The 27,828-nt window shown below is 35.0% G+C and overlaps 2 protein-coding genes and 1 long non-coding RNA gene across 3 annotated transcripts; 1 reads left to right on the top strand and 2 right to left on the bottom strand.

Moving 5' to 3' along the window:
* Positions 1-26: 26 nt before the first annotated feature.
* MCU (Mitochondrial calcium uniporter) lies at positions 27-27,733 on the bottom strand. Its single transcript, XM_008194753.3, has 6 exons — positions 27,574-27,733; positions 25,461-25,593; positions 6,506-6,809; positions 6,321-6,453; positions 2,705-2,908; positions 27-2,659 (listed from the first exon to the last, which is right to left on the bottom strand). The coding sequence occupies exons 1-6, from the start codon at positions 27,676-27,678 to the stop codon at positions 2,435-2,437; spliced, it is 1,104 nt and encodes a 367-aa protein (XP_008192975.1). The 5' UTR covers positions 27,679-27,733; the 3' UTR covers positions 27-2,434.
* Positions 10,669-21,024, top strand: jv (javelin). The gene is made up of 3 exons (XM_008194752.3): positions 10,669-10,847; positions 17,955-18,236; positions 18,285-21,024. The coding sequence occupies exons 1-3, from the start codon at positions 10,801-10,803 to the stop codon at positions 20,944-20,946; spliced, it is 2,991 nt and encodes a 996-aa protein (XP_008192974.2). The 5' UTR covers positions 10,669-10,800; the 3' UTR covers positions 20,947-21,024.
* LOC135266388 (uncharacterized) lies at positions 14,823-17,327 on the bottom strand. The gene is made up of 2 exons (XR_010334408.1): positions 16,861-17,327; positions 14,823-16,794 (listed from the first exon to the last, which is right to left on the bottom strand). It is a non-coding gene; the product is annotated as an uncharacterized LOC135266388 (long non-coding RNA).
* Positions 27,734-27,828: the final 95 nt, after the last annotated feature.

Raw genomic sequence — 27,828 nt, 5'->3', positions numbered from 1 at the left:
TTGCGTTTTGAAATGAAGCAACAACATTTGGCAACAATTGTATATTTCGTAATGTCATTACAATTAAAGATTTGAATATGTACAAACGTCACAATAATAAAACTATAGGATAAATAAATCACACAAGTCTTGAGACTGGGAACAAACCAACAAACGAAGGCTTAAGTAAATATGGCTGGCGCGAGTATAAAACCATGAACTATACACTAGTAGGATAATAGAGGTCTCCAAGTGGAAGTCAAAAATCTCAATAACTGGATAAGATTTACAAAAGTCACCTCACTTTGGCACTGCGGAGGTGCAAAAGTCAACAATCAAGCTCATATCTATATTTACAAACTTGGAAAAATGTTAAAGCTTTGAACATGCAAAAAATGATTGTATCTCGTTAGATTACCAAATCACAGCAAAAAGTGTGCAACATTACAATCGCGAGTGCGTTAACATAGCCGTAGCACCATAATGAAGGGAAGTTCAACCGAATAAGCAATGGTGTTCAAAGTACTAAGAAGAAGAACGACTACATCCTAAACAGGACGGATTTGTGCTTAGTTTTTCAAAATTCGCTGTCAGGAGAGAAGAGAAGCATTAGAAGAGGTACTAAATCCCTGATGGTGGTAACATCAACGGCAGGGGCGGATATTGAGTGAGTGATTGCGATAAATCGGACCGAAAAGTCACCAAATTGCATTGCAAATACTTTTTTATTAAATGAAAAGTGTTTTTTTATTCTTATTTATGCAGGCTGTACCGTCTAAATTCCACATTAGGAGTATTGGGAGTTCTAATAACAATGGTCATCTGAAAATTTGTATACAACCATAATCCGTTATCTCCTAAACAATGAAAATATTTTCAACATGGCGACGCTTCCGGTTACACCGGAAGTCCTTACCAATTTTCATATTTTAAATAGAAAGATATGATTTTACTGCATTTTTGGATTATTTGAGTTTTTATCAGCTTTCTCTAAACTTAAATTTAGTTATTTTCAAAATGTTTATAGTTTTTTGAAAATTTTTGAATTTGCATTTTTTAAAAATGGATAACTTTGTCATTTTAAGAATTTTTAAATCCTTTTTGGCTTATTTGGAAGAGAAAGTTTAGATCTTTTCTTTGGTGCTTTGAAATTTCTAAAAAAAAGTTAGCAAACCAGAAATTTTTAACCTTAAGTTTGAACTTTACAAACACCCACAAAATTTTCGAAAAAATGCCACAATTTTTATTTCACTAAATGACAAACAAATTTATGCATAGATCATTCGTTATACTTATGTTTAAGAGTTTTTAAGTAATACAAACATTTTGTTGGCAATGAGAAATTGGTTAGCCATATAGAAACAAATATGGGAAATCAAAGTCTTTCAAATCTAAATTCACTAAATTTATTTTGTTTTAACGCAAAGGAAAGCAAAATTTTGAACAAAACTTATCATTTAATCAATGAGAAAAGTTTCGTTGAGAAACTGTTAGTAAGAAATTTCCGGCAACATCAAATTGACTTATAGCTTGTTGAAGATGTCCAAAAATAACGTTAATATTTTGAGGTTTGTAAATTTTTTTCCTGTTTTGAACACACTAAAACGCTAACAGTAGCATAATTACCGATTTTTTAATCCAAAATTTTTCAAAAAATCCTGAATATTTCGAAAACGGTTGAATTTAGGTATAGGGAAAGCTGATAAAAATCACCTTAAAATAACTTGAGAAATCAAAAAAAAACGCAGTAAAAAACATATCTGTTCATTTAAAATAAAAAAGTTGATAGCGATTTCCGATATAACCAGAAGTACCGCCATGTTGAAAATATCTCAACAGGGCCCAACAAGTTACGGCTGTACACCAACTTCCAGATAAATATCAATATTAAAACTTTCAATACTTCGAATGTGGGGTTTAGACGGAACAGCCTGTATAGCTTATTTCTTATATTCTATTAATTTTAGGAATAACTAATTTCTGTAAAATGTTATCTTGTAATGTGTTATCTTTTGAGAGAACGGGCCCGAAAAAATGGCCCCTCTACCAATTGTCAAGATCCGTCCCTGATCAACTGTATATACATACAAGCTCCAAATCTACAATAAAAAAATACGCTTTGGTTGTACGGAAAACTCGCAAATTAGTCGTCTTTGTGTAAATGTATCACAAGTGCCAACTAAGGGCGCGGAGGGGCAAAGCCGCCCAAAAAATAAAAATAAAAAAATAAATGTCTATATTGGTAAAAAAATACACAAAGGGCCACTTGGCCCTCCGCCCTTATCTAAACAACAAATGTACATATATACAGCCGAAAACATGCATTAGTCCTTAGTACGTTAATAAATAACAAAAATTGAGCTTCGTAACAGTCCTCGTCCCTCGTCCTATACTGCAATGGTATCTCACTCTACCCTAGATTCAATAAATAACATCCGAAACAGCTCCCCTCCCATCATTCTTTCGCCTTCTCCTCCACTTGCTTCTTCTCCTCCTTGGCTGCCGCTTTCGGCGGCAGCCTCAATTTCAGAGGATCCCTCAACCTTTTTAAATCTAATTCTAGCTTAGCTATTTGGTCTTTGAGAACGTTGTATTGATTAACATCGAAACCAGTCTTTTTGGCTTTTTTGTGCAGGAGGAGCAGTTGCTGTCTGTCTCTAACGTCGTTAAGGATGTATTCCTGGAACAAACAATCAAACTTTGGCGCGTAAAAAATTGTATTCACCTCGCGGGTAAGTACGAAGTAGGCGTAAGCGGCCATGGCAGTGCCGTACGTCACGAAATAAGTGACGGGCTCCATGATGTCCCACGAGTACTCCCACCACGTCAGACGGGCCAGGATTCCGAACTGGACCGACATCAGGCCTAAGCCGGCCCATGCCATCCAGTTGCTTCGCCGGTTCGCCACCTGCTCCAGCTCCAGCTTCTTCTGCTTAGAAACAAGACAATTTCAGCCAAATTTTGCAGAAAAAATCAAGAAACGGAATTGAAAATTTACTGTGGTTTTATTCTGTTGCCACTGACGGCTCTAAAGCGCCTTTTTGTTCCCGAAGTGCTCTTGTAGCTTAGTACTTAATTAGCCCAAGTTTGAAATGTACACATGCTGTTCCTTTGAAAAGCCTAATCTACAAACCGCACGGAGCTCCCCGTAAATTGTAATAAATTACCCGGAAAGCTCCTTCTCTCGCTGCAAACCGGAGCTTTCCCGCAAAATTTCCAAATCTTCGATTTCCGTTCGCAAACTTCGCTCTGTAATTTGTTACTCGAAAGATAAGTCGGTCAAGGTGGTCACGAGCTTGCTCCCGGAGGAATCGTTCGGCTCTCGTCAAAGACAATAATAACGAATTCATCAACTCAAAGTGCAAAAAAACAAACAACACTCGATCGATTTTTAGGCCTGGCGGACGTAAATAAGCGACGCATTTCTGCGTTTGTAGTCGAGAAGCGTCCAAAACCGCTACTTTATTGTCTCGTATTTTTTTGGGCGGGAAAATGGGTCAAAAGAAGCGAGGAAAATCCACCGAAAGCAGTGCACTCTTTGTCTGTGTTTACTTTCCCTGTCGCCGGTGCAATTTTTAACATGCAACCGAGTGGAAACTCCAAGCGACAAACAACGAAAGCGAATGCAATTTCAAAATACGTTTTAATTCGCTGCTCGATTAGTCCTTAATTGATCGATTTCCGAATTAATTGCATGTGCAATTGACAGATGGTGAAACCTGCTGTAGCGGCTTGTGGGTTCAAAACCAGGTGAAGAGCTTAATACAGGGTGTAACGAAAATATGGGAACAAAATAGAACAATTTATTGACCCAAAAGTTATTTTGATTTTCTACCTTTTAATGAAATAATGGATATCGATGACATTTGGTCTAAATAATTATTTTTTTTTTGTTTGGAAAAGTACAGTCACGATGATAAAGAATGTCACCTCTATAAACCCCTAGCAAGAGGTTGAACTCAAATCTTTTGGGTCCTAAACGTTAATAAACATTACTTCGGAGGTTTCATCTGCGGAAACATGATTTTGTCTTAATGTTATTAATTTACTCAAAATCATTAAAACTGCCTCACGTGAATTGGATGAGGAACTATTTAATGTGTCAGCTTCATAAGTAAAATAAGGTTTTGCTTTTCTAATTACGCGTAAATAGGTAATAATTTGTTTTTAAATATTTCCAACAAAACAACGTAATTATTTGTTTAGGTGTATTGCCTATTAAAACAGTCGATTTACTGAAGACGAATAAAACTTTAATTGATAACTAAACCAATTTGAATTTAGTTGTCATTTATTTTGCATAGAGAAATGTTTAAATTAATCAGAAATTAAAATTTCATTGTAATTAAAGGTAATTTAATAGTAACACAAAACAAAGGCAATAATACATTTGTTTCCTAACGTAACCCATTAATAATTAATTTAATTCCCGATTAACTTGACGTTTGTCAATGCGACGTAAATTTTACTTAATCTATTGCAATTAAAAATTAAAAAAAGTAACTGCAGCAAAACTGCTCCGGTTATTACTTAACAGGTAAAATTTTGCAACAAATAAGGACACACCACAACTTATCCATCACATTTATTAAACTCTTTGGTGATACTTGATAAAGAATGAGAGAAAAAGGCCAATCACTGACGGCGTTCACAATTAATTGGCGTTATTGCTATTGTGTTTTATACCTTAAAACGTTAGAAGAGTTTTAGTGACGTTATTTTTTTTATTTACTTGTTTTGTTATAGTCACCTAATGAGCAATGTACATTAACAAATCATTATCTTGAAATTACCGCAGATAAATTTTTATAATTTAAGTATTAAATAATTAAAACTATATTTTCGTAAGAAAGAGAAAGCATCCTTTTTTTACCTACATTGCACGATAAAGTCATTTTTGATTATTTATCGTTACCAGAACCTTTAATTGCAATCATATTTTAATTTGCGACTAATTTGAATTTTGTCAATGAAAACTAAATAGTAACTTACTTTGAATTAATTTAACGTTGAATTAAATTATAACCCGTTTTTTGTATACCGACTCTAATTTTATTAATTATACCGGGTGCTCAAAAACCGGTGCACCAATAACTCAATGGTGTGTGGTAGAGAACTGCTTACCTTTAAAGGTAATATAGTAAAAAAAAATTTATCAAAGTTACTGACAAATAACGAATTTTAAATAAATGATATGTGGCAACGTTGTCTAACAGTCGTGATCGCAATAGAAGTTGATCAACAATAAAAAAAATGTTTTTAAAATGGTTTCTTAGGAAATAATTCCCGTTGTTGTCACATCTACAAATTGGAATTTACTTAGTGTGAAACATAAAAACATTAAAAAATAATGATAACTGAAGAAGTTAACAAAATAAGTTAGTAATTCAACTCCAGATTTTTTTAAATATGATTTAAGTATTTTTTTCAAGATATTTCTCGTAATCTACACATGCTTCTCAAAAGTCAAATAATGAATAATGAATTTATGACCTAAACGATTTATTCCTGTGGTTTCCGCTCAGCCCCTTGCTACCCGGGCCAGTTTACAGGGTGACATTCTTTATGATCGTCGCTGTACTTATTTAGAGAGTGTTCCTTTCTTACAACACAGTTGATAACCATTATACACCTAATTGATTTATTAAGGGATCAAAGTAAAAAATTTTGCATCAGGGGCGTCCCAAACTGGGGGCCCCTAAATATTTTGGTTTTCAACAATCCTAAATTCCACAGTTTATCACACAAAAAAGTGTTTTGCTTTTCACCATGTTTGAATAAAATCAGTGTAAAATTTACATCATAGACCACGCGCAGTTTTCAAAAGATCCATTCTTTTTGAACAATTATTGTATTTTGGAATAAAAAAAATAATTTAAGAAGTGTAAAAATTTCGTTTAGCGATTATTATAATTGCTTTTAAATACATATGCCTTTAATTATTTAATTCCTACTTATTACTTTAATTATTATAATTGTAATTATTAATTTTTCCGTCGATTTTAATTAGTTGTGTTGGACAGAACTATATTTTAGAAATTCACAATTTTCTGACAAAATGCCATACAATAACAAAAAACAAAAGAAATAGTACCAAAACATGTGATTTTGACACTAAATTACTTGTTTGAAAGTTTATAATTTTATAGAAATCCATTATTCCATTATACAGAAAATCAAAAATAATAACCTATATTTCATAGATAATTTTAGAAATTTGGCGCCCTCTAATTTCTAAATGGTGTAACTTGGTGTAACACCCTGTATAAATATCTAAGTTTTTTTCTATAGCAATGCATAAACACGAGCAAAAAATTGAATTTAGGTGAATTGGGAATTACCTCCTCCAGGGGCAGTAGTTCCTGCTGTAGCGTCTCCAGTTGCGTCGTCAACTCGACTTCTTTCTGCAACTGGTGCTCTCTAACGTTTAAAGCTTCATAAAGTTGGTTCACTAGCGTTTTCACGTCGCTTAAACTGCAACAGCGATTTGAACAATTCTGTGAAAAATCGGGGAAAGCCCTCAAACCCTTGAACTTCTTCGGTGGTCAGCCGTTCCTGCTTCGGCGAATCCACATTGTAGGCATTATCGTTGATGAGTAATTTAAAATCGTCCTGTAATAAAGTCTCGATGGTTGTGGAAGACGCTATCCTTGTCCCGTCTATTGTTTTACACACTACTCGATCAATACCTCGATCCTCCTTTTTCAGCATTTCGAGAAAATCCCCGACTGTGTTCGAGATCGGCTTCAGAGTAAATCTACATCGCTCCTTCCTGCTGGGAAGTGGCACGGTGATTTGGGGCAAGCCCCGGTGATATTCTATCGTTACGTCTGCAAAGAAATCAAATTAAGCGACTTCATTTTCGATAATTAAAGTTCGAGCTTAATTTCAGGGAAAGGGCTTACGTATGTAAGCTCATTAGTTCGACGTTGGGGATAATTAAAAGTTCCGAAGGGATTTGTGACGGAAAAACGAACGCTCGAGGAGAGAAATTCGACACGAATTGTTACGTTCCACATATCAATTAGCTTCTAATTATTATAATCGCGCCAGATACGATCAAAGCGGTGGTTAGCCAAATTAAGGTTCAGCGCTTAAAAGTTACGCAAAATCTTGTTAAATTTTGACGCTAAAAATAACACTACCTTTAGTTCATTTCCCAAATGCACTTGCCTTTGCTATGTCCTTAAGTTTGCGTTTTAATTTTACTTGAGACATAATTTGATTCCTTTAAAGCTTTCACATCCTTATGTTTATCGCTTTATATTCCCACGTAAAAACGTTTATGTTCTTACAACTTTTACATTTCTTCAAAGTCACCAATTGTTTTGATTTTACGACCACACATTTTGTTTTTTATCTGATGTGTTTTGGTTTAAAAAGCCCATTCTAGTTTCTCCTGATTTTTGGCATTTTATTTTTCATGGTTTTCTTAAAAATGAACGTACAATAAACAGATATGGGGATTAATAAATTTTAAAAATTTAAAGCCACAACAAAATTAAATTTTAAATAAAGTCTTATAATCTTATAAACTTCCTAATATAGGTAAAAACCAACAGTTATATAACCAAAAGCAGTACATTAGTAAAAAATAGAAATTAAAAGAATGTGAGAGATAAGTATACTTTTTGCTTTTTTTTTGAGTTTTTAAATTATTGTTCTAAAATGAAATTTTAATGTTCTGACCGTCGGTATCTAATTTTTAATACAGACTGAACCAAAAGTAACGCACAAAATTCATATCTTTGTTATTAGTCATTTTTTTTTAAATCCTCGAACATGTGCACATGTCCTGTATGAGTAATGACGTTATTTTAATTTTTTTTTAATGTCAACTGACATTTTTTATTACTGTTTCAGATAGATCTTTATCTGTCTAGTAAGCACAAAAAAATCCAAAAAATAAAGCAAAAAAATTCAAAAAAAGAATAAAATAAAATAAATAAACTAAAAAGGGTTTATACAAAGAGCCTTATCTTTTTGTTCTTGCTTTATTTTTAAAAAGGTATTTAAAAAAGTATTTTCTAGTTTATTTTTTGTGTTTAGGTTTCATATTAAGGGTTTTTATGCTAAAAAGGAACAAAAAGATAAAGCGTTCTGTGTATAATTGAAAATATTTTATTTTTATGATTTTTTTTCATTTTTTTTTTGTTGGTAACATTTTAAGCCTTCTTTTTAATATCTGCATCCTAAATTACCTATAAACACTATTTTAAAACACGCTTTACATAGCAACGTGTTTTAAAATTAAAATGTTACAACAAAAAAATTTGAAAGTTCACGGATGTTCACGACAGCCCTCGAACTTTTTAAGCTGAGTGTTTTCGCACTCGTATTATTAACAACTATTTTCTTATCGTTAGAAAGATAAAGATGTGTAAGATTAAAAACAGTAAACAAACAAGTTAAAATAATGTAATACAGATATAATATATATTTAAAAAAATAAAATCGACCAGGAGTTCAAGGATTTTTTTTGAAAAATGACCATTAACAAAGATATGAATTTTGTGCGTTACTTTTGGCTCAGTCTGTATTTTTCTATCATATTCCATTGTCCTGGTTTCATTACATTTCTCGTGCATGTTAATGATTCTTACGTTTTAATAGTTCTGCGTAATTGAGTTTATGTTTAGGAAGGTATTACAGAATTTAAAGGCCAGTGGGTAAATTCGATTTGAAAGCTTTAGAATTTTTCCGGTTTAAACAATATTTCGACACAAATTTAGACTTTCTGAAGGAAAAAAAGTCACTGTTATACTGGATCCTCGAAATAATTAGCGACAAAATTCCGAGATATAACGCCAATTGTAGGAGAAAAATAATTATAAAAAGCTAGTTTTATTTATGAATATAAATGAATAAAAGTAAAAACTTTTAACCCAACAAAAATTAAGAACTTTTCGGCAAAATTTGGATTCTTCTTAGGCTTGCGATTTACGTTAAAGTTGAAACATTCCTATATTTTTATGATTACACGTTCGCGTTGTTACGTTTTTCGCTTTGTACATTTATCTGAAAATTCATCTCCTTTTCTTACTGCTTTTTTTACGAGTAACTTCTTACATTTCCACGTTTCCAGTATTATAATTACGAATAAAAATTCTCTCTTTGCAAGTTTTCTAATGTTTACATCCATACATTTACGCCCTGAGCGTGTTGATTTATCACATGTTTTTTTAAATGACAAGAAAGGACTGCAAAAATTGTTTAAAATTAAAAATGCACAAATGCTACGTTTTCTAAATATGAAACGATTTGGATATTATTTTATTCCAAATCAGTTTAGAAATATTTAATTATGCAGTCAGTACACACAGATTTTGATTTATTTTTCTGATTAAACCACCCTTGGTTGATTTACGACCCTCTCGAATAAATATTTTCGCCGGAAAGCAATAAATTCGCTTTAAAAACGTCACCCCGGCATTAATTCGTCCTTTTATTAGGCAAGCAAGCAAAAATCATTTAATTCAAACCTGGAACAAAGTGGTTCAGACATGAAAGAATGGCGATACTCAAAGGATATTAATGAAAGTGCGTTCCGCTTTAGAAGGACCTCTAATTCGTCCTAAAGGGAAGAAAAAAAAACTGATGAGGAGCGACACCGCGCTAATTCGGAATCTGAGTGAATGTATCATCTTTAAAAAAATTACTAGAGTATGACCGTCGAGCAAGTGTGTCGAATCGCGTGCATTATTCGATATTAAAACTAATAAATAATAAATTAGACTTTCGAAAACTCGAAACGGCCTCTGAGGCGACACGTGTCTCATAAAAGGTGCCCGGTGTAATAAAAGCAGCCGAACCTTTGACCCGAACTTGCATAGGAAGTGCCGATTAATCGAAATTTAAAAAAATCCCAATTCCTGCAAATCGCGTCTATGCGGCAAACAGATGATATCTCGAAATCGATTCTCTCGAAACTTGATAACTCAATACTTGGTCCATGGCAGAGCACTTACTGCGCCTCATAATATTTCATAATTGCTAAGTAGCTAAAAGCTTGTGTTAAGTTGGCATTATGAGGGATGGCACGTTGAAAAAATAATGACCTCGAGCTTATGCAAACGCTTTGCTATCTCCCGGCTACAAACGGAAAAAATATAATAAAATAATTTGGCGTCGAGGCAAATTTTCTTCTAATCCGATTTCAGCGAAGCAAGCGACAATTTTATTTATACAAAATTTATCCCAGGGAGTGACCTAATTTTGGGATTTTTGATAAATAAATGGAGAAACGCTTAATCAAAAATTTCTCCCACTTGCCGCTTGGCAGCATTTACAACTAAATTATTTCCATTCCGCGTTACTTATTCCATTATCCAAACAGTGTTTACTTCGTCGAACACCTTCAACTAAATGAATAATCTACTGTTAGACGCTGGTCTATTGTCACAGAAATCCTCATGTGACATGGTTAGGTATCCTCGCAACATTAACTAATTAGTCGAGATGAAGAAGAAACAAACCGTTATCGCCGATTGTTAAACACATACATTTCTAATTAAATAAAAACCATCCACACACAAATCTACCGCCGCCGCCGCCATCTCGCTCACACCGTTACTCCATATACTCCTCGGAGCAGAAAGCGCACCGAAGAAAACGTTATAAAATTTAATTAATACGACCATTGTGAAACGAAGAGAGTGTGCCATAGGTACAACGCCGGCTTATTACCGTCAGTACGCCCGCACAAGTGACGTGAGATTTTCAGTGTGTGAGTGTGTGGAAATTTGAGGAAAGATAGGTGCCGGACACAGCAATCACTATGCCAATACGGAGTTCCTGCGGGAGGCACAGGAGGCGCTCTGGATGGGCGAGGAGGCACAGAACAAGGGCCAGAATCAAAGAAAAAGAAGGTAACTGGCTCCGAAACAAAAATAAAATACTTGTATTGTACAGTGTCCCGAGTGTTTTGGCCCGAGGAAAAATAAATATTTCTAGTTGAGTATGGATATGAGACACTCAAAATCAAAATTTTTAAAGTTTGACGTATTTTCTGTATGGTAAAATAGTAAAATTATGCAAAAGGTTCTGAGTAATTAACATTTAAAAAGTTGGAATAACATATGGTCTCGTTGAGGAATAAGTTACGACATAATTTTTAAATAATTCCAAATCACTTTTGATATGCAGGATGAGTACCTACTATGAGTACAGAATACAGCGTTTGCTGTTAAATAGGTACTTTACATTTTTCTCCATGCCTGTGAATTTTATCAGAATTTTTCTACAATTAATATTAAGTAGGTGAAAAGCTATTACGTCTTCTGTCATTTGACTATAAGCGATGGTTAAGTGTTTTTGTGCAAAAAGTAACAAAATTTCGCACCAAATGGCACCAAAAATAAAATTAAGTAAACAATAAAAATTCAAATAAACGTAATTTTGTAGTAACAGTTTTAATAATAATAATATCTCGTCTTTAAATACAACTCGGAAGGCGAAGTCTAGCAATTGCTATTCGAACCTCCTTAACAACTAAGAAGTAAATAAACAAAAAAATAAATAAATAAATAGATAAATACACAAAATAAAACAAGAAAAAAACAACAAAAGGCTAAAGGGATTCACCGAGAATTTTTCTTTAAGTAAATTACAGGAATTGTATAACTTTATTGTGTTGTAAGAGAGTAATCTTTCAAATATTGCTGTTTTAGACTTGGGTAATGAGATCAGCAATACTACGCAGAGAAACTTGATGATGATGGCAAGTTTTTCTTGAATGAAATAGTTCACGGAGATTATGATTTGCGATACACCGTCAAATTTTCTTAATTTATAAATAAAACAAGAACACGAACTTTGTAATTAATATCTGGAACAATAATCTAAACTTGAAAAATAAATAATGAGACCATAGTTAAAGTTGGAAAGCATTTTTTGCTCAAAACAGCATTTAAGCATCTTTGATTTAAAATAAGCCTAGAAACCTATAATTTTCAATAATTAATATTTTCATATTTTTAATTTTATTGATACTATTAATTAATTAATTAATATTAAGTAAAAAATCACATGGAAAAAAGTAACATGAGATTGAAAATATACTGAATTAGAGCAAGCCTTGAAAGTGAAGTGTAACTGTAGCCACATTTTTTACTGTGTAAAACCAGCATAAGCTCAAAAGTGCAGCCGTAAATAAGCGGTTAAAATGTAGCTAAAGTTCCACAGGTACAGCTTACTCTAATTGCGAACATTTTCGATCTTATGTTACCTATATAAAGTAAGTATTTAATACCAAACACTGGTTTCTGTGTGACAATTTTTCAAAATACCTACAGTAAAAAATAATTTTAGCAGGCTCACTCCGTATCAAAAACGATTTGTGTTTTTTATTTTTTGAACTTCATGGTATGCAAGATTTGACATCAAAAACTCAATGTCATTCTATTAAGAGTTTAAAACTAGCGAAAAAATTTGCTTTAAATATATGACAATTAGATATAAAAGTTCTAATTAATCTTTATCACAGTTAATAAGATCTGTATTATAAAACATTATAGGCCGGTTTATAGAACGCTCTGTTTAAACTTAATTCGTTGTTAAAAGTTAACAACGCGAATGGACCAACCAAATTGCTTCAATTTGGTCAGGTGATCAGTTAATCGCGCATTTAATTGCGAATTAAATTAATGACGTTTTTATAAAGCTTTGCTAAAATTTAGTTCGTTGTTAAAAGTGAACAATGCGAATAGACCAATCAAATTTGTTTAATTTGGTCACGTGATCCGTCAATCACATATTTAATTAACGAATTAAATAAATGACGCTTGTATAAACCGGCCCTTAATCCTGAATTCAATTTTAATTTGCTTCTTGTAAACTGACCTTAAAACATCTACCAAATTGGATTTTAAACCAAAAAATACCATTAAAAAATACACCCTGTATATAAAATAACGTGAGTTTGTGACGTATCGTATAAGGAAACAAAAAATCGTTTGGGTTGACTTTAAACAATTTGAAACACCCTATTTAGAACTATAGTTTTATAGTTATTTGGCGAAAAATTCAGAAAAAAGTTTTAATTTAGGAAAAGGGTAAAAAGCACCACATTATTGAAATTAATACGCATTTGTATGAAATAGTCTTTAGAGCTCCCGTAAGTACCTCAACTTTGAAATGATCAATAAATTAAACCGACTGCAGTAATGGCTTTATTATTGACGTTTGAAGTGTATTTGAAGTTAATAAACAAGTTTTTATTTACGATAGAAATCGTACAAAAAGACGTAAGGTCTGTCTTTAAAAATTTGCCATTTTGCCACCTGCTTAGCCACCTCGTTAATTTTTTGTTGGAGAAAGATAAAAGAGTGAAACTTTCCGGTGCAAAACTCCTTCTAAAAATTCATGAGAAATCAAAGACTCTTTCTATTCATCCAGGATCTCTGTATAAACCTTGCAAAGCTTCCTGTAGTCGTTTTTTCCGTTTCCACGCTTCCGGGATTAAAGACATCTAAACAGTCGACGGATTGCAAATTCACTGCTCGTCAATGTAGAAAATATTCAATTCTTGACATAAATGCTCACGAAAAATTTCAAACATCGTCCGAATTTATTTATTTTTAAACGGTGTGTGAAACGGTGCCAAATTCAAAGATAGTGAAAATTTAATTGTTGCATTGTTAAAAGAATACATAATTCATTCGCGTGCCGAATTCCCGCTTTCGGACTAATGCTCAAATTAAAAACTAATTAAATCCATTTTCTCTACCCTTTCCTGCTGCAGCAGCAGGAAACCTGAACTCGACAACTCGCGAAGTACAAATATTTACTGCGGCACCAGGTGTCCATCGGTTAATATTTACCGACACCTCTTAATGATTCGCCACTTTTTCGATGATTTATTACCGAATATTGATGGAGTGATTTACGAGCGCAAGGCGCACCTTAATCAAGCCGCGATTTGATTAATTAAGAGACGAAAATCGGGCCAATTTCAGGATTGAGCATCTGTGGGACCTTCCTGATCGAAAGTTTTTAAACGAGTTGCTAACTTTATCGTCGAGGGACAATGCTACACTGGATATTTCAGTATTTTGTGCGAAAGAAATACGATTTTTACACGATACGTGCCGGTTTACGATCGGATATAAAAAGTTTGCTTTGGTTAACCACAAAAGAGATAAAATTAATTAAACTTCAAATTGGAAATTCACAATCAAACAGGCCAAAGAAATACCATTTGTATTTAAATCTCCAAACGCTTCCATAACATAATAAGGAATATTTTACATAAGTACAAAAATATACCAATTAAGTTAAAATTAAGAAAAATGCTCAAGCTAACTATAGCCAAAGTCCATTAACCGAGGTCATATTTGAACATGACAATTCAAGTGAATCCAAATCCGGAGATTTCGTCGGCAAAAAGGTGAAAAAACGTAGTTTTTTTAAGAAATTAAACATTCTTTGATTAATCACAAAAACTCATGTTTTCCACGGGCCAGGAATCTCGTAGTGAGTTACGGGACTGCCTGTATATTACCGTTGCGTCATCAATTAGAGGCACGCTAGTTTAGCTATTAGCGTAATTAGAAAAAGTAATTGGGTCTTGAGGGGGGCACGCCACTTTTTTCCTTTATTTTTGTTTTTACGGTGGATGAGCACTCCCATCATCCTTACCAACTGTCCTTCGTCGATTAATTAGAATCTCCTAATTAAAATTTAAATCCGTTGGGTGGTTTATGGGACGTGTCGATTGGGAATCGTTACATAACGACGCGTGACCATTTTATTTATTTATCTGCTTTGTAACGTCTCGTTGATGAGTTAAGCCGGTAAATGGATAGGGGCGGAAATACAAATTGGGGCTTAAAATATGAGAGTCGTTTTAAATGTTTGAAAACGTTTTATTGAAGCGATAATTGGGTTATTAGTACAAGTGCAGGTTCGTGCCAGGGATGAAGAGATGTGGTCTAATGAAGTTAGCACGTTTTGTGGACGAATTAAGGATTTTTAGTACGATTGGATGCATCCAGTGATTAATTTTTTCAGACGTAAGCCGATTACAGTTGCAAAAGCCTCGCAATGAGGAAACGAAGCCGATTATCTCTTTGTAAAAAAGCACGGATTAAAATGGACCAGAAATATTATTTCACTGCTTGTACACCGTCTAATACAAAATTCCTATACAGGTGGCCCAGCTCAGCTCCCGTTTTCTGTAGCTCAGTTATTAGTAAAGTTGGACTTTTGATATTTTGTAGACGTTATTTATACTCTAGGACGTATTTCAGGAAAATATTTTTTTGATTATACAGAAAGTCCCAAAAAAGTATCACGTCATAATAATAAATTTTTTAATGGCATGCTACTATTTTTTAGTGCTCATTCATACTAAAGTTGTTTTTATCGATTCAGGGATTACTGTTAAAAAATTGATTTTACACTTTTAGTTTTTTAGAATGATACAAAAATTAACAGGGGTTGCCATTTAAAATAAGCAAAATAAAAGGCTCTAAATTTTTAGAAGTTTGAAAATAAATTGTAAACACCCTGTAGTAATTCAGATTAATCAAACTTAATTAATAAGTTTGTTAAATCTTGTTCAACACGTACTTGGTAATAATGTTATCAAAAAAAAACGTTGCTTCCATTTTTTTTAATTTTTAAAACTAAAGATGTATAACCGATTTTTTTTGTTTTTATTTTTTTAACAGTAATCCCTCAACTGAATTAACATGTAAGAATCTAAAAAGGCATCCTAATGAGCACCAAAAAATTCTAGCATGTCATTAAAAAAAGTATTATTAGGACGTCATACTTTTTTGAGACACTGTGTATAATCAAAAATATTTTCCTGAAACACGTTCTAGAGTATAAATAACGTCTATAAAATATCAAAACTCCAACTTTACTAATAGCTGGCTACAAAAGACGGGAGCTGAGCTGGGCCACCCTGTATTGTTCTATTTTAAAAGAGGGAAGAAAGTGAAAATATGTTGGACTGTGTCTAGGGTTCAAAGCTCTGCGTTTTGGCAACCATAAATTATTTTCCTATTTTTAACCTTAAACTCTTATCTTTGATGGAAGGTTTATGTAATTTTTCTTCATAATTAAACTAATAAAACTCTATTTAAATTACATACAATTTTTTCAAGCAGATTTAGTTACGTAATAAAGATATGATTACTTGTTAGTTGTTACTCAATTATAACTCTAGTAGTAATTGATCGAGCGTGACCGATCAATAAAAGCATTCAACTTTTTCACCATATTTTATTTTCTTCAAGATTCGTTTAACCTTCATTATTTTAATTAATAAATTTTCACAGCAAAATTTGTCCTCAATTGTTGGCCACCAAGCGTGTCCGCGTGGCCCTTATGTTGCAATCAAATCCGAAAATCTTGCCCTGTAATAGAGGTTTCTCGTTTTTCGCACAGCCTTGTTTGTGATTGCCGGTCATAACAATACGTAGATCCTTCAAGGACGGAATTTAATTTCGCTGTGGATACAGAGATCATCCTCAGTAGGTCTCCTATCCCCTTGTGTGTGTGTGATTTGGTGCCGCTCCGTTTCCACTAATCCGAAAAATTTTAATGACAATCGACCGGATTTCCTTCCGGGATCACGCGTACCGTAAATCCGCGTCTGGAGTGGACTGGAATTTTCACTCTTCGGGTAATTGCGTTGATTTTCTTGATGATGATGATGACGATAATCGCCCGATTAGACGTAATTGGCCCAGATTTTTACAATTATGGATAATTACCGGCGACTTTTCCGAAAAAATTTTCGCGCAAACATGGTTATCTCCTTGGTTAAACACATTTTACGGTTGGGCAACCGCAATTAAACCAGTCCTAAACACACATTACGAATTTTCGAAAAGAAAACTCGGAATTAATTGCGCAACGAATCATTTTTACCTTCTGACGCAGACTTTAAACAACAATAAACGTCTTGTTTGTACACTTTGTTAACGCAAAGTGGGTCGTTACGTGACTGAAAAATACACCAAATTGGTAAAAAGTGACGAGTTCGAGGCCCATTATTCACCCTTGGAACGAACGCACACCGGACAGTGATTTTGAGCCAAACGAGGCGATTTAATGACTCAAATTCAATTTAGATGTAATCGGCGCTTATTTCCATAGGTACAAGGTTGGTACGGATAGTGGCGGTACTATAGTTCAGTGTGGTACTAGCCATGAAACGGAACGAAGTGCTGTGCGATAGCGAAAGTCGTAAGTCGGTCATGTGACCCTTAAAGCGCACTTTTTGACACAAAATTTGCACAAAACCCAATTCCCAGCCACGCCATCCGGTTGAATCATTAATCCGGGCCCGGATTTAAGCTCCTGAGATTTATAGACCATCAAAACGTCTTAAAATTTGATCGACGAGCTTTTGAAGCCACTTCGAGCGTTTAGGGAAAACGACAACCCCAAAAAGCACAAAGCAATTTAATCGCTCTCACAGAACGCATTTATCACAACTTTACAACTTTTCTAATCAATGTCCATCAGTATGTTTCGTTTTCATTTACGTTTTTCCAATTTATTTATAAAAATAAAAATACCCGTTTTATCAATTTTGCCACCAGAACTTCCAGATTTAGGTCCATGTGTAATATTATGGTCAAATTTGGCTACTTTGGGCCTCCAAATATAATCTTCGTTTGACGATTTTAGCTTCAATTTGCCTTACTCAATTTTATTAAAGCCATTTTTTTGCGTTTTCTCAGTTTCAGTACAATCTTACAAAAAGTGGTTGCGTTTTTTTCTAGCAAAATTTCGTTGCGCAATCAGCTTTTTCCGCAAAATTCAGTTATAACCGAAAAAATATGCAAAAGCTGCCTGTGTCCCAGTTCCCCATATGTCCGATCAATAATCTGCATTAGTCGAATAACGCGATTTTGATGGCCCAACAAGCCTCCCCTGTCATAAAATTCCGGAGATAAGGTCGAGCGAGTCGGGGGAACTTTCCTGAAATTCCTTCATTACCATCCGCTTTATTTCAGAGAGTCGTGCATAAACAACGTGAAACTCAACGCTCGACGTCAGAACCGACCCTCGATCGACAACGGCACCTACACCAAGCGCCCTCGTGATAAATTCCAGAGGGGTAGTCTAGAGAACGTCTCCAGCGACCCCTGGGGGGACCCACAACAGTCCTTGAGGAGGTGTCGAAGTCTAATCACACGAGAGGATATTTTCACCAATTTGGACATCCAGTGTGATAAACCGAGACGATCGCAGTTGATTCCTCGAGCGAAGTTGATCGAAAAATCAAAGGAACCAAGGTAGTACCTTATATTTTGTCCACAAATTTTTGTAACAATTTTTAACAGGTACGCTGTTGTCCGGGGACAAAGTTTGGACAATCTCAGTATAAGTCCCCCGGATTATTCCCCGGAAAGGCCGAACGTTCCGGAAGCCGTCTACACGTCAATAAGTAACTTGGCGAGTCCCAAATTCCTTATTGGCAAAGAGCAAGACAAGAGGACTCCGTTTGAGGACACTCCAGGCTTAAGTCTTCCTAACTATTATCCTGATTCGAGATACGACACTGATAACACCGATGCGATCTCTTTAGCAGATGACTACTCATCGTATGGCGATTTCAGTAAAAAGTACTCCTCGTGTGATAATATTTCAGCAGGGAAGTGGACGATAAACGAACCTGAGAGTATCCCTTACGACGATAATATAGTACTAAGTGCAAATAGGCCTTTATACGATTCCATCCGGGAGAATCACTACGCTAAACCAAAGACAATAAGAGGCCCAACTCCCTACAATAGTGACACACAGAACTACTATAGAAGAAGCTATTCTTCTGATTCTTCCGAAGATAAGCAGAAAGAAATCGAAGAGAACGACCAAATCAGTTTGGAGTACTTCGAAACCGACAAAAACCTTGACGAAATCAACGAAAACATCAGCAAAATCCTAGAGGTTGAGGAACCAAAGTGCAGTGAAGTGGTCGAACCAGAACCCATCAAAGTCGAAGTCGAAGCACCAGAGAACGAAGAATACAAGACCATAGTGACCGTCAATCCTGACGAAACCGAAGAAGAGAAAAACAAGCACAGTCATAACTACTTGCGCGAGTTTCTCGAAACGCAAAAAGGGTCCAAAAAGCCCTTGCAGAATTTCCTCAGCAAGAAATTATCAAACTTGTCCCGGAAAAGTACGAATCTGATCGATAATCGTTTCTACTCCCTCCCAGACCTCGCCGTGACGAAAAGTTTGCGAAAATGCGAAAAAATCGATCGTAAGTTGCGCAAATTAGAGAAAAATAACCCCAAGAAAGAAGGCGAAAATCGCTTCATTGTCAACATTGGCAAACATTTCGACATCACGGCCAACACTAGCGTCCCCGTCGACTTCGAACTAAAAATCGCGAAAGTACCGAGGAAAAGCAAGAACAAGAAAGTCAAGAACCGGTCCGAGGAGCAATTTCTCGAAGCCGTGAAGAGCTTGAAGAACACCTTAAGTGTGAAACTCGACGAGAATCATAATTTTAAGCCTGAAATTGTGGCGTTTCAGACTAAGATGGACGAGTGCACGAGGGAGTACCAGGAGAAGTTGGGCACCATGCGGACGTACTGGGACAAAATGGTCAATGGGGACAAAAACGAAGAAGCGAAGTGTGAGATTGTTCCGGCGAAAATCGAAGACATGAGGAAGAAATTTGAGCCGGAGGAAAAAGAGCCGGAAAAGCCCGGCATCGTGCAAATCACCAAGCAACTCTTCGAGAAGAAAACCGCCGAAAAGTGCGAAAAAATCTCACCCTTGATCAAGGAATCGTGCAATTACTTCGAAAATCAATTCGAGAGCCTCAACCCCAACATCGTCGAAATCGTTTCGAAGGACGAAAAGAAGCACAAACCCGTGACCAAATCAATGAGCATCACTTATCCAGAGTTCGACCATGTGCGCTACCGGGTGGTCAAATCCGACCTCTTCCAGAAGAAAATCTTCGCCAACTGCGAAAAGGAGAGCCAGTTCGATGGTTTGATGCAATATTTGCAAGACTACAGTTTCCAGGAGTTGCTTCGTGACAACAACATCGTGATAATCGAGCCAATCCGGACAAAAATCCAGCACGAATCCACTAATAAGAGCCCAAAGACCGCAAAAAACGTCACACCCTTGTTGCACAAGCACAAAAATGAGGAAAACCCCAACTTGAAACGCCACTTCTTCTACCACCCGATCCGAGTGAACAAGGAAGTGAACGATGACGAACTACCAAACCCTGATACCGTCAAACAAGTCCGGCTGTTTTTCGAAGGGGGGTTGAAAAGATCGCAGAGTTCGGATTTTGAGAGCAACAGGAACGAGGAAAAGTGCGAAAAAACCGCCGATCCTGATAAAGATCATTGTTCGGCTACCGATTCAAACACCTCGAACTTGTCCGATTTTGGGAGCCAGGAAAACCTTTACGATTCTTTGACCGAGCATTGTTGCGAACGCCAATACGTCAGTGAGGACATCCTGGAGAAAATCCGGGAATGCGGGACCACAGTGACGTATTACGGGGGCCGTGTGGTGAAGAAACAGTCGGGACAACCCGTACTCACCAAGGCAATTATGGAGGAAATCCGAAGTAACGAAATGAAGAACAGTGAGTGTGGCTGCAGGAAGGATGGTTATCAGGGGGTTAAGTTCAAGTTGCTCAAGTCGAACAGTTGCAATAGTCGCTTGGAGTTGGTTGGGACCAACGATTTGAAAGAGGCGAAGGAGAAGTATTTGAAGAACCGACAGGTCAATCTTGACAAAAACACAATCAACGAAACGATCAAGAAGAACATGGATTTCCAACCGAGGATAATCGGAGAGGAGCGCAAAATGACGCAATGGGGCGACCTCAAGGAAAAAACCTACAACGGGATCAGTTTCAACAACAGGAAGAAAGTGACGTACGACTACCACAATTACGACTCGATCAAGCAAAAGACGAAAAAAATCGACGACATGGAATTCGAGCCGTATGAGGTGGCTTGAGGTGCAACGAATTTCGACGATTTAGGTGTATCAGGTTTAGGGTGTATGACTTGTACATGAATAAATATTTGTAGCAATTATCGAGTTTATTTTGACGTCAGGTGTTACACAACAATGCAGCTTCGCGTCTGGAAAAAGTTGTTTACTGCTGAAATAAAAAGCAGCCACCTACATAAACTCCGGCCAGAAATAAAATTTTCATCAGTCGTCGCGAATTCACGAAAATCATTGTTGACTATCGACCTCACCGCCGAAATAGCACTGCAAGGAAAATATTTCCTTTGGCAAGGACCGCATCTCAAGTCATTGCTTTCAACTATTTTCGAATCGCACAAAAAAAGAAAATTAATTCTAATTCAGTCAGGCAACCAACAATTCAGCTCGTATTATAAATTGTGTATTTTCATATTTTCACATGCAAGCACGCGATGTGTTTACCGGTTTCGGCCGATTGGCTTTTAAAAAGGGAAATTTCTAATTTAATTTGACCGGGTTCGGAAGTCGGCTAAAAATGGCGAGGGTCAACACGAAAACTAAAACACATTTTTGCAACACAACTTAGTACGTAAACTCCAATGTGATGCATTTTTTATGCGGTATAGTTTATTACACAAAATTTTATTTTCTACTTTTATGAGGCATTAAATTTACGTTTCGACCGCAGTTCGTTTGAACACCCTGTATAAAACATTAGCTTTATCCGCGGTTTCATCGAGATATAAATTCCTTTGTAATTAAAATTTGGCATCGATCGAAGGTTTGGATAAAATCGGACACCACCTGCCATTTTATAATTCATCCGAAACCGAATTATGGGTCTGGTGTTCGATAATGAAAATGAAACACTGTTTTATTATCAAGATTTTATTACGTTTTTGTGATAACAGACATTTTCACGTATCTAATACTTGATATGCTAACTAATTTATTTTTTCGAGTTAATTCAGAGAGATCAGCTTTGCGGTCTCCATTATCGAAACTCAGACTTGGTATTATCCCCGAAAACTGTCGCTTCTTGTCCCAACTTTCGCATTTAATGCGACATAATCCACACATGCGGAATTACAAGCCGCGTTTTGTAAAGGTCGTTGTGAAATACCAACCGACAAATTCGCTTTAGTTTTTTCAGCATCAGATTCCTGCAAATACTTCACACAAATTCCTGAATAAATCATCGTTCAATTGGATAGAAAAAATTCTGGCACTATGAAAATTCGCCGTAATCAAGACAAACTGTTATAACGCTCGAGTACTCCCTTGAAATAATAATCACCATTAACCCGGAAACGCCGCTTATCAATATTTACGCGACTCTACCGGAACTTGAACCCGATAAAATCTCTCAGAAAAGGGAAAAATGCGTGCCTCGAACGCGTTTCTCGCATATCTTGGATTTCGTGATAATTCAATAAATAAGGAATTTTTGGCCTGCGAGAGTATTAAAGCCTGACAAAAGGGATGAATTGATCAGAGAATCTTTGGATTAAGTAACCCTCGGGTTGGGAAACTGGGAAAATTCGGGATTCATGGCTGCAGTGGGCTTATTCCTACTTTTATTGGGTTTGGAAATGCAGACAACTTTGGAACAAAACAAAAATTCGAAATCAATACTTTGGGAAACTTCTGTCTGTCTGTGACGAAATTAAGATTCTGTTCACTGTACAAAAAATTTCTTCGGTGACAAAAGTACTGGGATTTGGTAGTCAGATTGGATTGAAACATCGAATTGGAAGCTTGGAATAGCAAGCCAGGATTGAATTTGCTTATGACATTTTTTCCGGATTTAATCGGATTCATAAAAGTTGTCAACATGATGGGTTGTTACCGCAATATGTAATCTACAAAAATCTACAATGACTATCAACAGAATTCAATTAAAGTATCAGTGATACTCTTATCACAAGTATAAACATTTTTGTGGGACACTATAATTTAAATAAGTTTGTAAACATAAAAACTCAAGTTGAGTAATTTATTCCCTAAACAACATTTTTCTTTCATGTATGAAATATTACTAAACTAGTCGAATTGAAAGTCACTTAATTAAATGCTTTCAAACATTTTTTTATGAATCTCAAGTACGTATAATCAAAATAATAATTAGGTACTGATTTTCAATAATGTCACGTATTGTTTGTTTATTTTCATATCTTTATAAGCTTCTACTACGGAGGATTATAACTTAGGAGGCGAAAGGAAATACAAGATCTCAGAATTTTCGGAACTCAAAAAATAGTAGAACACGGTAAAAATGAAGGTGCCGAACTGCCAAATCGCCAAATTAATTTAAATTTAAAGCAATGTTCAGCTTTATATTCTTAACAAACTGAAAAAAACTGGCAACGAAAATTTTCATAAGAAACACGAAAAAAAATATTTAAAATTTAGGCTTCGTCCCGTATTTTCCAAAACGCTACGGATACGCTCGCTTAAAAATAGAAGAAAAATGTTAAGAAGAAAATTGTAGAGCTTTAAATTTCCCTTAAAAAAGTCTGCGAGACCATGTCTGTATCTTCAAAAGTTTAGGCCCCAAAGACGTTCAAAGACGCTCAAGCGACTGATTCGTTTGATTTTACCGCTGGTCAAGTAATGGAAAATTAATTTATACCTAAACTGTACAAGATAGAAACATAGTGTCGAAGATTTTTTTTATCGAAAATTTAATTTTATGCAACTTTGTTCCTTACACTTTTTTTGTATCTTCAACCGTATTCCCAGCGTTTTGATAAATATGCGATGGTGCTTAGAATTATCGCTTAGAATTTATTAAATTGCGTTCCACCTTATATTTATGTGAACGCAGCGAATATACTTGAACTTATAAAAAAGTGTAATAAAAAAAGTTGTAGAAAATTAATTTTTTTACGAAAAAGTCCGCAACACCATATTTCTATCTGCAACGGTTTAAGTATAAATTAATTTTCCAATACTTGACCACCGGAAAAATGAAGGAAATCCGTCGCTTGAGGGCCTAAATGGTTGTAAATAACTTTTCTGTAGAAAATTTAATAATTCTCTAGAACCTTCTTTCTAACATTTTTCTTCAACTTTCTTCTTTCATCTTTCTTCATCTGTAACCTTATTCGTAGCGTTTTGAAAAATATGGGGCAGAGTGGAAATTGGTGAAAAATTGAAATTTTTTGAATTACAGTTTACGCTAAAAATTTTGCATTACGTTTATATCTTACTATTGAAAATTTAATGCTCTATCTGCCTGTATTTTTTATTTGTCATGTGTTAACTGTTATACAAAACAACCACTTTTTCAAAATCTTTACTCTGAAAACTAAGATGGTAATGGAACAACTGCGCTCTCTGGCGACACTAACGGAACTATCAAAGACGGGAACGTTTTATTTGTACGTCGTTTCATATCCTAACCTTTAGATGTCCGTAGTTTCTACTAATAAACGTTCAAACCGTTTTTTCTTATTTTTTTTTGTATTTTTATTTTACAATCATAAAAGATTAAGTAATCGAAACTTAAATTTAGATGTTATTTTTAATAAGAATAACTAAAAGAAGGGCTTTGGATGAAAATGCTAAAAAACATTTTTTTGAAAATTGACTTTTTCTAGTTATTTAATAACTTTTAATTAAAATATGCTTAACACATGCATATTTTTCAGTAAAATTTCAAGTTAGTCGTTGCTAAAGGGGTTATGTTCAGTTAATTATGGACATACCTGCATAGTATAAAAAAATATCCTATTCCAGATGTTATTTATTTCAAAAAGTAAAATGCTCAAAATTTATTGATAAAACAAAGACGCACAACTTAATTCTAAGTGAAACTGGCTATTTTCTTGTTTAACAGATAAATTATATTTAATAATGTAGTAATTTAGTAAGCCCTAGCTAACATAATTGCAAATCTAAAGCAATTTTCTGAAATGAAACTTTGAAAGCGCGTAGCGTAAAATTTAACCCCTTCACCCATTAACCCCTTCAATTATTAATCAGACAAATCAAAGTCAACTCTTGATCTTAAATTTTATAACCACTTTATTAAAAACTGCTCCAAAATTAATTGAAAAAGTGACAAACCTGCAGCTAGACATGTAACGGTCAATTTACGATTCCATACAAAAATTTGTTAAAAAATCACGAATTCTGAACAACATAAAGCTCGGAGCAACATGTTTTGTAATCCACTTTGAAACTAACTTATCGATTCGCGAGCTTTTTGAATTAAATCATCATTAACTAAACGAAACAAACCGAAAATTCTCCAAACGTAATAATAAAGTAAAGGCACGCCCGTCATTACGTAACGCGATAAAAGCACTCGACTCCACCAAAACACGCAATTTTGACATACTAATCCCTCGACGCAAATATTTACACTAGCATTGATCGCAACATCTCTCCAAACAAGCTAAAACAATCCGCTGAGTATTTGAAGCGATGATTAGCATAAAATCCGACAAAAATTCAAATCCCGACTGGACTTAATTATGAATAAGAGACGCGCGCGAAAATCGATTTCAAGAGTATGCGCTTTTTTAACTTACCGTCTTCATCGGAGTCTGAGGAATCACTGTCTGACGAAGACGAGCTTGCATCCTGTTTTTGCGATGTATTTAACACTAAACCCGCGGGAAAGTTTGTCCTAAAGTGTCGTATCGAGTGTCGAAACCTTGCACACTGGAAAGAGAAAAAATCGATCAATTTTTTTGACCCAAAACCTCGTGATGATTTTTAGCTGGCGCGTGTCCAAAGCTTGGAATTATTTACGCGTCCACAGTCAAATTTCCAAGATCTGGAGCATCCTTCAAAGGCGCTCTTTGAAACTCCCGACATTTGCATGCCTTTTCCCAGTTTTAGAGATGGACGGAAATTACACCCTCTCTTATCGCACATTATCAATTTAGTTCCTGCCAACATAGTAGAACAATGCTGACGAAACAAAACATTGACCAAATTGGCTTTTAGAGCGGCTTTGTTTTCTAAGGCTTCGACCGAATTGCTCGCCGCAAACAAAACGATGAGGTTAAAAGCGACACTTTTCTGCTTTTTCGGCGATTTTTATAAGGCGTGTGGGGAATATTAAGGGAAAGTAATGAGTCGACTTGGATTCGTTTCATTTATTTGGCGGTTTATGACAGTGGTAATGCTTTATGTCGCGTGCTTCCAGACACTGAAACGATTTAACGCAGCTTTGTGGCAAATCATAAAAATGAGTCGCTAATTCCAGTCGTTGGAGGAATTTATTAGTCAATCCAATAAAACGAATATTTACCTATTTCTATTTATAAAACATAAAATATAAGAACATTTATGCAGTTTTTGAAAATGTTGCAAAAAATAAAATAAAACTAATGTTTCGTAGTTTTACAGCTCAATGTGTTTAATTGTCACAATTTTACGATTTAAATCAGATAATCGTTCGAAGATAAATAAATAATTTGGAATATAATCTAGAATTAGGTCAGCTTAAAGGCTAGTCAGCGTATAGATTGATTAAACATTTAATGCATGAATAAAATGGTTACCTATTTACAACTCACTTATTTTATTGATTTATTATTAAACAAATTGAATATTTGAAGAGGAAAGCGAGATGAAACTTTCCGATCTTCTTCATTGTGTAAACAAAATTATTTTGCTGCAGTCCTGAGACCCCTCGAAAAGGATGTTGTATTATTAACCAATTCATTTTGTTATTGAATTTTATTGCCACTCTTTCAAATTGTAATACGTTCAAAGCCGGTTGTTAAAATTTAATTGAACACAAACATGAAACCGACAATTGTGTTCATGTCGAACATAAATTTTCAACGAGAAAAACTCGTGGAAATATTCTCACATATTTAAATTTATGAGACTGTAATATTTACACACTCAAATTCCACTTCACCCTCAGCCCGATTACGATGAAAATGAGAAACTGTTTTCTCGATGGATTAATTTGAAAGGTCCTTATAAAAAATACATTATATTTAGAGTATTTTAACTCTAATAAGAACAGTAAAAATAAGCAAGTAAGATAAATAATAAAAATAATAAGCAAAAATAAGACAAAGACGTAGCAGTATGGAAAACAAATTAATAACTGGAAAACTAAAAAAAAATTCGAAAAGTGATCACATTTTGCCCAACTTCTATGTAATATTTGATACACATTATTATAAGAGCTTTATTCACTTAGATAATTAAAAACTCACGTTCTGCTCGTTTTTACTTCATTTTCGTAAATAGTAATCATCATTATTAAATGAACTACACTCGTTGAATAATATACTGCAGTTCATTCGATTACGAAATTACGAGTTATTGACCTTCCAGTTATTGAAAAATGATAGTGTTGAGTATTTACTCCCAATTCTCCTCTCTCGAGAAAAATGATTCACTTGGACGCACCGCCAAGTTTATTTTGGGAATTAATCCGATGAATAATGCATCACTTTCCTCCCGGTGTAAAAACTCGACAAAAAAAATTAAAATAGTAAGACTTGTTGGTCCAGCACTCGATGATGCGGAAGGTCGATAAAAAGGGGGTTTAACCGCATAGCTCCGATTCTAAAACAGGTGCACCCTCCAGGGATGGTGAATTCCGGGCGAGTTTTCAACAATTACGCAACGATTACCTCAAATTCCGGTCGATTCTGGCAAAAACCTACTTACTTTATTTATTAAAACACTATTTACGACGGGCGAGTATTTGGAAATCACTGAAAAGTCGTTGTGAATTAGGAGACGAACGCGACACAACACTCGCGGCATCGCCATCTTGTGCTTCTGTCGACTGTCATTGTCAAAAATTCGGTTTTTTTTTTTGGTGCGGCGGAATGACACATGCGTACTAGATGTGGTAACGAGTTTTTTTGTACACAGGACGTTACGTAAAAAATCGTTCCTATTATTAAAAGAACAGTGGTT

This window comes from Tribolium castaneum, chromosome 5 (assembly GCF_031307605.1).
Source record: "Tribolium castaneum strain GA2 chromosome 5, icTriCast1.1, whole genome shotgun sequence".
Classification (NCBI taxonomy): Eukaryota; Metazoa; Arthropoda; class Insecta; order Coleoptera; family Tenebrionidae; genus Tribolium; species Tribolium castaneum.
The sequence above is the reverse complement of the archived record's forward strand: the minus strand, read 5'-3'. Positions and strand labels throughout refer to the sequence as shown.

Excerpts from the sequence above, each read along its gene's own strand:
- jv (XM_008194752.3), top strand. The coding sequence starts at position 10,801 with ATGGGCGAGGAGGCACAGAACAAGGGCCAGAATCAAAGAAAAAGAAG. Across the intron at positions 10,848-17,954 it reads CAGAATCAAAGAAAAAGAAG|AGAGTCGTGCATAAACAACG; the intron begins GTAACTGGCTCC and ends GCTTTATTTCAG. Across the intron at positions 18,237-18,284 it reads GAAAAATCAAAGGAACCAAG|GTACGCTGTTGTCCGGGGAC; the intron begins GTAGTACCTTAT and ends AATTTTTAACAG.
- MCU (XM_008194753.3), bottom strand. The coding sequence starts at position 27,678 with ATGGCGATGCCGCGAGTGTTGTGTCGCGTTCGTCTCCTAATTCACAAC. Across the intron at positions 6,810-25,460 it reads CTCAGACTCCGATGAAGACG|ACGTAACGATAGAATATCAC; the intron begins GTAAGTTAAAAA and ends ATTTCTTTGCAG. Across the intron at positions 2,909-6,320 it reads AACTACTGCCCCTGGAGGAG|AAGAAGCTGGAGCTGGAGCA; the intron begins GTAATTCCCAAT and ends GTTTCTAAGCAG.